General features: G+C 40.8%; 1 protein-coding gene across 1 annotated transcript; it reads left to right on the top strand.

Annotated features, from left to right (window-relative positions):
* The first annotated feature begins 5,642 nt into the window (after positions 1–5,642).
* Positions 5,643–8,778, top strand: utp11 (UTP11 small subunit processome component). The gene is made up of 8 exons (XM_048261209.1): positions 5,643–5,810; positions 6,126–6,187; positions 6,311–6,413; positions 6,625–6,741; positions 6,862–6,955; positions 7,115–7,245; positions 8,213–8,323; positions 8,434–8,778. The coding sequence occupies exons 1-8, from the start codon at positions 5,751–5,753 to the stop codon at positions 8,515–8,517; spliced, it is 762 nt and encodes a 253-aa protein (XP_048117166.1). The 5' UTR covers positions 5,643–5,750; the 3' UTR covers positions 8,518–8,778.
* Positions 8,779–10,477: the final 1,699 nt, after the last annotated feature.

The raw sequence follows: 10,477 nt of genomic DNA, 5'->3' as shown, positions 1-10,477 counted from the left end.
GAAGATTTTTTGCGTCTTCTAAGTGTGAGTTTAAAATAACACCAATGTTGTACAACAGAGCACATTAGGTGAGAGAAAAAACACAGATGTTCAAAGTGGGGATGGTGTTATTGGAAATGTCATCATTGTGTGGCTTGTTGGAAGATTTCAAATTACACTCTGAAAGCCCAAAGCCCAAACATCCTTTAGTAAGTGTGGTCCTCCATGTTTCATCCATTCTCACCTTTTCTCTTCTTGGTCTGTCTGGTTGTGTGGAATCCCTTTCCTGGAAAAGATGAGGGTTGTGCTACGCTCGTCCACTTCAATGCCCTTGAGTGTTAGGCTAAAGCATCCTACAAAATGGGCTGAAAACATGGATTCCACACATATTTCCATAAACATGTGAGATTCCACTTAGTTAAAAAGCAAGACAATTGGAAAAGCATGGTGCCTGCGGATGCTGTCCCACAAACACCCCCTTCCCTTCCCTATCCACCTTCTCCTTCTCCTCCTCTTCCTCCACCTCCCTCTTTAAATTATAAACTCTAATTTTACACTCTGAGGCATGGGTCTTTGAGGCACACGTGACAAATTAGAGGACAGGACCAGCTCTGTTCATCTCAGCAACATAATATGATGAGCCAGTTTCTCTCATCTGTATCCTTAGTGTTCACACAGACATTCTAGCATGATACATGAATTAAAGGAATGGGGTAATTATAAGCATCTAAATGGATTGGTAAGGAGGGGCTGCAGAACGGCACCTGGTTACCTGCCATCCAAACTTAGATGGATGTCATCATGATGCTTGCAGCATGTAGGCCACCTGTCATATTAGCAAAGTTCAATGACAATCTGAAATTAGCAATAAGTAGTTTTTTATATTGATGGTGAGGTGAGGTAAGAAAACTGTTGATATGTGTGGACAGGTGGTGAAATTCCACATTGGCTAACCACAAACAGGTTAAAGAGCTTAGAGAATTAATTGATAAGACCTTATCTGGTAAATTGAAATTGTGGTGCTAGTTTGTGCTGGGCCATGCATACGATGGCCTCAGTATGAACATGTTATTACAGAGGTGTAAAAATGTCAGAGTATCATAAATAAGGCAGTCATAGGATGTCATGTTCCCCAAATAGTATAGCATAACTTTGCATGGAAAGGAAGGTTATTGGAGTTACCAATAACCAGCCTGGAGGACAAACTCAAACGTGGTGAGATCAGGAAATTACTTTGTCACAGTTTAAGAATTTAGTAGTCAAGAATGCTGCTCAAAATGGTAAAAACAAAGAAGAAGTGGAGCCCACGAGAAGCAGTTCAATATGCACAAGGTGCTTTACATAATTGGGTTATCATTGTACTATATGGTGGGTTAGGTGACTATAGAATTGGAAAGTATTGGGTGATTGAGAATTGGAAAGTATTGGGTGATTTACTACATTACGCTGCCAGAGAGGAGGTAGATGGTAAGCTGCTTTGTCTGTGAGAAACAAGTGCAAAGACAAGCAGCAGAGAAAACTAGATGGCTTTAAGGCCAAATCAGAGGCAATGGATGAACTGACAAACTGTTGAGAAGGGCTAAATCAGATAAAGAGAATTGTGGGCTACGGTTAAGAAATCAAATCAGGTTTTGAGATCATTGACGGGTTTGTTTGAGAATAAATGTGTTGATGTTAACTCTCTGCATGCAATTTCTACCATTACAATAAACTTGGTCTGTTCCACTCGAAATATTGATGTTATATTAGAATAGATGAGAATATATAATAGGGCAGCCGTGGCCTACTGGTTAACACTTCGGACCTGAAACTGGAGGGCTGCCGGTTCGAACCCCGACCAGTAGGCACGGCTGAAGTGCCCTTGAGCAAGGCACCTAACCCCTCACTGCTCCCCGAGCGCCGCTGTTGATGCAGGCAGCTTACTGCGCCGGTATTAGTGTGTGCTTCACCTCACTGTGTGTACACTGTGTGCTGTGTGTGTTTCACTAATTCACGGATTGGGATAAATGCAGAGACCAAATTTCCCTCACGGGATCAAAAGAGTATATATACTTATATATGTTGAGATGGATCGATGTGTAGATCTTTAGGCAGTATATCTCTCCACCACTGAGTTTTTATTTCCCAGGTGTAATATAAGGTGTACCCGCTATTAGCAAACACTGATGAAGGATTGTTGTAGAACACGCAGTTCTGTAACACTTAGATTAGATTGTTGGTTATGATTACCTTCATGTGACAGTGCAAAGTATGGCCCTGGGGGCAGTCCCAAACCAGAAGTTTGCCATATTTTCTGGTTGTATAACTAAAGAATAAGAATCACACTCACATTTTTCTGGTGTCCTGTTCTGACCTGTACATATCAAACGGAGCCGATCATGTGGTCCGTTTCTATTCTGCCTGAATGGTTTGAGTGTGCTTATATTTTCTCATGTTGTGTGCTCTACCTTAAAATGACTCCTCATGAGTTGGTTCATAATGACTTAAGTTAATGTGGTTAAGGCGAAGAGATACCACTCAGTCAGTGAACCTAATGTCTGATTTAACCTTGAATTTTAAGACCTTTCACTGAAGAACATTAGCAGCAGTGTTTGTGGATGCCGGAGACAAGATAACAGCAGATGTCGCTTGAACAGACCTTGAGCCAGATGCAGCTAGGCTCGATGTCAACCAGGGTCAGTCGGTGGATTTCGGGACAGGCCAGGAATGCAAAACAAACTGAAATACACTAGTCTAGCCATGCCTTCAGACATGAGATAGAATATGGCTGTAGATGCACATAAGATGTCCTTTTCTGTGGCAAGTAAGCTGTGGTGACACCTACAGCACAAGGTTGACTTTAATGAGAGTCATGGGTTGTTCTGGGATTCATTTTTGAACAGGGGATTGGTTATTACTGAAGCCTGTTATGTACTGGAAGTTAACATAATTATCTAACCTTAATTATCCTCACTTACCAAGATAGAAATTCATTTTTGTATAAAATGTATGAATATAATATGTTAACTTAAACCAACAATAACAATCTTTGAGGTTCACAAGCGATGAAATTGACACACTTCATCTTGTCTTATGAACAATGGAACAACAGCCTCTTCCTTATTCTGTAACATTTTTTTCATACACCTTCACCAGATGTTTCCTTTTTGCTTGCAGGCTTTAAAAAGGTTGCATGAGTAGGTTCTAAGAGTTGGGATTACAGACAGCAAGAAAGCTGGAGGGTTTGTGATGTGTTCATGTAATGGAGAGCGTGAAGCAGTTCATGTTAACACACCTTTCTCTGTCCCAACAGCTTAAAATGACTGGCATTTTTTGTATCCTCACCTCCATCATAAAGTTCCTCATCATCCATTTTATTCAGCCAACTCCAACTGGGTAAATAAGCACCTGGCCTGCTGTTTATGGTCTTCTATACACTTTATTGGGATTTGCGGTGAGACAGGGAGGTTTAGGAAGTATACAGCAGAGAGTCATGCAAATTCAGTTAAAGGGAAGAGAAGCAAAGCAAAAAACAACAAAAACAACAGTTGAGACTTATCAGCTTACCGTGTTGACTGGCTTCTGACAAACAGTGATCTTGGCTAAATTATTGAAATTATTAAAACACGTGGTCTACAGTAGTATCAAAATATGACTTTTCAGGAACATCACCAATATGCTTCCAGTGTCAACAGAATTGGCAATAGGTCTGCAACCCCCCCCACACACACACACACACAAATTAAGTGTTAATGCTGAAACAACATTATTTTGTATTTGCCATTCCAGGGCCTTCACAGCATCCTGATCCCAATGAACTTTTGACCCTGATAAGGTTGCCATGCTGCAGCTAAGTTTAGGTTTCACCTGGCAAATCCACAAGACATCAAAGACCATATCAAAGAGCACAGACAAATGAAGCCAAATAGCTATCCCAAATGTTAAGACATATTTTTACTGGGGCAAATTATTAGGTGGCATTTTGTTTGATAATTCAAGGGGTCTGGCAAACTGGAGGCGCATAAAGCACCCATAACCACAAGAATCAACAAACAAGTCGGTGACATAATATGGAAACAGTGAGCCCATTCAGGGATTCATAGCCCACAACACATTCTGCATATTGAGCAAAACTCACACATATAAAAGAAATTCTTTGTGGTTCTGACAAATGGTCGGATAAAGAGAGAGAAAAAAAAAAAACCCTGAAGAACTTGGTCTTCTTTCCACACGGGCTCATTTTTTCCACAGATTTCCCAATGTTTGGGAGCCTGCTTGAGATAGGGAACCTCTTCTGCCGTTTCCTCTCTCAAACTCTTCAACAGGAAGTGTGGATGAGGCATTGCAAGCCTTGTTTGCAACTCCTTAGCCTTTTTCACAGCAGTTTTTTACTCGAGGCCAACCTCCCAGAGAGGGGATCACGTGTGTCCTAGTTTTCATATGTTTGTGCATACACTTCATGTGAAAGACACATTACGCGACATGGATATGCCAGTCACATTGTATGTGTTTAGAGTGCGATAGACACAGGAATGAGTTTCCTGTTCCATATTGCAGATGGGACCCTGTTCATGTTCCTGGCTGGTTTGTTTTGACACTGTAAATGGCCCTGTTTCCATATTCCCTGCTTTGTACATGCACATACAGTCTAATATAAAACAAGACGTTTGATTGGACTAAGTCCTACTGTGATACACTCAGGTGTCAGTCACGAGGGGAATCCATCTTTAATGTTTGTCAGAGTAATAGCTTGAGGACTGCAGGATCTGGAAGGAGTTCAAAACAGGGATCTGGATCTTAGCAAGACAAATAAAAGAGTGTCCATGCTGGAAAAACACAAGTTATTATCTGTTAGTGTTCACCAGCTTCTCTGGCAGGCACAAGCCCTCATTACTGTGACCAAAGTCATTTGCTGTGTCAACACTGTGTCCAAGACATAAAAAACTGGGCAGCTAAATATGTCAGTGTCAAGTTTGTTACATAGCTGCACTATAGTTCACTACATCCACTACCTCAAGCTCTGTTCCATATACAGAACAATATGATGACGCCCTTGACGACTGTCTCTAATTAAAAGCCATAAAAAAGGCTGTGGTGTGAACTTGCAGTGGAATGCTTATGTTGTCTTAAAGTTGACAGTGAGACAATGCCTGGCATGATCTAAGTTTATCTATTAGGCTTCTGGATTTTGTTTTGTAGGCCTAAGTCACTTTTTCCATCTGAGTAGGGTATGTCAGTTCAGTCTTTCCCTAACCCCTAAAATCAAAACAAATGTGACACTGCCCTCTGCTGGTTTTAATATTGCATCACAGGCAATGATGTAGGCCTACATCTCCAGATGTTTTTCAGAATATGTGCTTACTCACTATCGATCAAGAGACATATCTAATTAACCATTTTTAAAAAGTGCTTACTGTATTTCATATTTCTCAAGGATTGAAGAAACTTCCATCCATCCAAAACCACAATCTATAAGTAAGCTACAGGCTACGTCTTTCATAGAATAGAACAAATACTACGATATGAGTTTTCAAGTCAGTTATTTAAAAGCCTTAGACCTAAAACAAATCCCTCAAATTTTGTAAGGTCGTCTAAGAACTGTGAAGACGAGGAGGAGGAATTTGCCGAGGAGTTCCAGACGCGAATCTGCTTAGCTCAAACGTACACGACATTTACCAATGGTAGCTGAACTACGGATCCACGTGAAGAACCAGTGGGGATCTATAAGAAAGGGAAGGGTTGTAATCTTGTCGAACTGAAGTATCTAGTGTTGGATTATCGAAACAAATACAATGTCTTCGTTTAGAAAAGCCTTGAAATCCCGCCAGCGGGATCACAAAGAGAGATCTCAGGTAATGTATATTTTGACACATTGGCCACATTAGTCATCATTAAACCGTGAATGAATGCAACGAGAAGTTAGCCTAATAGTTCTGTTGTGACTGGAATCTGTCTGGCTAACCTGCAAGGATTTGGAATGGCTTTTTGTCTTCAAAATATCTCCACATCTCTATCTATCTAAAGTTATTCTTACACCCTGTAGCAAAGCCTGATTTACCTGTAATTTCTTTGTAACCAAACGTTCTCGTTACATTGAAGATATCACAGTAATGTTGTACTACGGAATGAGCTACATATTAACTTCTCTGAATTTCTTTGGATCTCAGCTTGGTTTTAGAAAACATTTGGGACTCTTGGAGAAGAAGAAGGACTACAAACTTCGAGCAGAGTAAGTAACGTTAATGTTATGTTCTCATGTTAATAATTATGTTATAACGTTACCTGTCTTAGTTCTCTCTCATGGATCAAAGGTAGCTAATGTTACTAATGTTTTTGTTTATTTGCTACACAGTGACTACCATAAGAAACAAAACACTCTTAGTGCCTTGCGCAAGAAGGCCATGGACAAGAACCCTGATGAGTTCTACTTCAAAATGATAAACTCGCAGTTAAAGGTGAGGATGGATGGCGACCATTGTTGTAAACCCAGATGTTTTTATTGATCATGCAGCACGTTTTCTGTCATGTATGCCATTCGAGATAGCCAGTTCAAAACACACAACAGACACGCATCACTTAATGTTGCTCACATAATGCATTGGCTAAGTGTAAGGTACATGTAGATTGTAACCTTTAATCCTGCCTGGTGGTGATTTTATTGGACAGGATGGGGTGCACGTGGAGAAAAAGAAAACAGAGGAAGAGATGACAGACGAACAGAAGAAAGTGATGAGGACGCAGGACATTAAGTATGTGGAGATGAAGAGGGTCTCAGAGGCCAAGGTGAGAAACTGCTACTGCTTGTTTTTGTGGTTTGTATGTGCGAGAGATGATTTTTTTGCTGTGGATCTTGTGAATCTGTCATTCAGTGGTTGTTTTCTGTCTCCCATTTGTCTCCTGTAGAAAATTGAAAGATTGAAGTCAGGGCTTCATCTTTTGGATGCGGAAGGGAAGCAGAAAAATGAGCATGTATTTTTTGTTGACTCCAAGAAAGAAGGTATATATGTGCTTGTGTATTAATTTCTAAAAAGAGTGTTCATTCAGCCATTTTAATGTGATCTAGTCTCCTATAGTCATTGCTTAAACATGCATATAATGGAAAAGATGCATGTCAATTAATTGTGTGTGTGTGTGTGTGTGTGTGTGTGTGAGACAGTCGAGGCATTTGACTTGGCTACACACCTGAACACAGTGCCAGAGTTGGTGAAGCGAACTTTTAACAGACCAACGGTGGAAACCCTGGAGAAGAAAAGCATTGTGGGAGCAGTGGAGCCGCGGAACATAGAGGTTAGTGCTCAGCTCTTATGTAGCTACCTCAGTGTTTCCTATACATTGACTTATTTGTGGCGGCCCACCACAATATCAACATTGACCACCACACAATGATTTTCCAGGTTGTACAAAATTGTGCTTAAATCTTGTTAGCATCATAGCACGCTGCGCTAATTTGTTAAAAACTGTTGCATTCAAGTTAATTCTGTTAACCTGCCACCACAAATAGAATTCAATTCTGTGGGAAACACTGTACCTATTCCGTATGAAACGAAGCTGATGTAGTCAACAGAACCCTTTGTTGTGGAACATAACATTTAAAGCAGCACTAAAGAAGATTTGCTCTCGGGGTCCCCCTACACTCTTAAAACAAATGTGTTGTCCCTATCTGGACACAGAGACGTGTTAAAAAACAATGCAAGTTGTGTTGTTTTCAACGCAAGTTGTGTTATTTTCAACACACATTGTGTAACAAATTAAGAAATAAGCAACACAAACTGTGTTGTCCCTATCTGGACACAGAGATGGGTTAAAAACAAAGCATTTGAGTGTACAGTTAACGAGCACAATAATAAAATAACTAAATGTGCGTCTTTGCAAAAAACTATAAACATAACTCAGATACAACATAGTGGGAATGCACCAACAGCAGTCTGTAGAAAGAGATTTCTGAATTCCTTTAAGTAGCAGCTCTTTTCCATTTAGGGTGTGGGGGGAAACAGCAACTTCCTATGGCTGTTTTACAAGTAATAAGACCTGCACAGAGTGCCGTTCGCCCTATTAAGAGTTTATATGCCATCAAAATGATCTTGGAAAGGTTATATTAAGGTAAAAAACTCTTTATGTGGGCTTTAAAGTCTGAACCTAAATTATGAATGCATTTCTTTTGTGTTTGAATGTACCTTTGACGGATCATTGCGCTCATTTACAGGGTGTTTTAATTCTTAAAAACATTCATCCTTCTATATACTCTCCCTCATAGAAAATAGCCAGGCAGAGGAGGAATCAGTATGAGATTCTGTCTCAGCGCATCGAGAGAGAGAAGAAAATGTTTGTCATCAGCCAGAAAATCCAGACACGCAAAGACCTCCAAGTAAGTGTCCATACTACTGCTCTCGGATGCTGTTACGTTTGCCTGCAGTCCTTCTTTAACATATGTAGTTTCGCCATTTTCCTTTTCACTTCTCACTCCTCACTGTGCAGGACAAGACCAGGAAGGTGAAAGTGAAGGGGGAGACTGCCAACTCAGCTGCCATCTACAAATTTGATGCCAAGAGGAAACGTTGATGAACTCTGAACTCTGACCTGTGATGCAGGAGCCCACACTTAGATAAGGGTCCATAAAGGGTCTCAAGCATTCGCCGCTACTGGTCACATACTTTGTAGGCTGTGGTGGAGGAACTGGACTGTGTTTCTCTGGCAACATGTGGCTGCAAAAGTCACACAGGAGCTGGGGGATTTTTTTTCTTTCAATTTGTATATTTATAGCAATATTTTCAAGATCTCAACTAAAATTGTGTTGAAATAAAAAAAAATGTTTGTTTTGAAGAAAAGTGCTAATTTGTTCACGCCAAGATTGTTTTTTTTTTTTATATGAGACTGCAAGGTCAAATCTGATCTGAGTCATCAGCAATCGTGCACCACTAGAGGGCAGTAGAAGATTTCATCATATCCACATGTGCACTATGTGCTACAAACCACCTCAAGTCTGGAGAAACACACGTTTAAACCCCAATGCTGTTAAAACCAAGTTGACACAATTCCCTCACAAAATGTACGACACAACAGTGAATTTATCCTTCATTTCATTATTTAAAGAGGTTGTTTACCAGCTTGACTTGAGATCCTGGGCACTGATGGGAGCTCTTGACATGTGGATGCCTTCAGTAATGACTGCCTGTATGTAATGAGGCAAAGCATTGCCTATTAACCATTAAATCACTATGGCCACACTGGTTACATCTGCCACTGCCTTTTATTAGGCTGGAAAGGGTGGAGAATGGCAATGTTAAAATTGTGGTAGCTGTATTGAATCTCTGTATCTGTATTGAATTAATGAAGTTAATTTATTAGATTATTGACTTTTATTAACATTATAAACATGTTTTATTAACATAAGGGGTGCATTTCCAATTACAATTTTTTTAAATTTTACAATTTATTGTAAGTCGCTTTGGACAAAAGTGTCTGCCAAAGTCAATAACCATAACAATTGGCTGAAATGTCTTTGTTGGAGGGTTGTTATTTATTTTTCTAGTGTTCAGATGTTACATGATCAAACACCCTTAACTGGCCAACATGGCACATGCTGTGATTGACTTGGCACAGGATACAACTGTTGTCAAGTCAATGAGAGAGTTTGAATACTCCAACTGTGTGTTTGGTTTGGTTTACCAGCCTCTCTACCTCTTAGTCTTGTCTTGGCACACATTTAGTCTGCGTTTAATGCTGAGAGCGTATCTACAATGACTGTGTGTACATGTGTTTACGAGCACGTGTGTTAGTGGCAGAGGGATGACACGTTATCCTTCAGTCAAGAGGGGTGTTGGAGATGGGATGAAGGGGGGGTATACACTTCAGTTTATGAGTGAAATTGTGTGTGTGTGTGGTTGAGTGCGTATTGAGTGTGTCTAGGATCCCTCTCAGCCTTGCTTGATTGATCGCGCGGCTGGCAGCGGCTTCATAAACAGGCCTCATCCATCAGCCCCTCCTGGGACGGAGGGGTGGAAAGGAGGATGGCCAGAGAAATGTCACCGCGATTGGGGGAACGAGGTGGACGAGACGAGGACGCCGGGGGTGCTCCTCTCCTAGCGCCGATGCTGACCTCAGTGAAATGGTTCTGGTGGCAGGAATAAAATTGGTATGTATATGATTCCCACCCCACCCCAACATCCAAGCAGATCAAGACAAGGAAGTGTGTGTGTGTGTGTGTGTTTGTGTGTGTGTGTGTGTGTGGGGGTTATAGATTCATCTTTCTTTGTCCATTCAAGGTTATAAAATCAAATAGTGTGCATCTGATGAAGAAATGCTGGCCTTTAGAATATAAATAGACATTAACTCACATTAGCACAGTGATATTTAGCAGCTTGTCCATCAGATATGTATTGTTTACACACACACACACACACCTGTCACTCTTACGTGCGTCATGTTGCAGCCTCAGCATGCACGAGTGCGTCACTGAACCACAGCTCCAGTTCTGACGTTGGCAGCGGTGAACGTGAAGAGGAAGGGTTTCGCCTTTTGA

The sequence above is a fragment of the Alosa alosa genome, chromosome 13, assembly GCF_017589495.1.
Source record: "Alosa alosa isolate M-15738 ecotype Scorff River chromosome 13, AALO_Geno_1.1, whole genome shotgun sequence".
NCBI lineage: Eukaryota > Metazoa > Chordata > Actinopteri > Clupeiformes > Clupeidae > Alosa > Alosa alosa.
The sequence above is the reverse complement of the archived record's forward strand: the minus strand, read 5'-3'. Positions and strand labels throughout refer to the sequence as shown.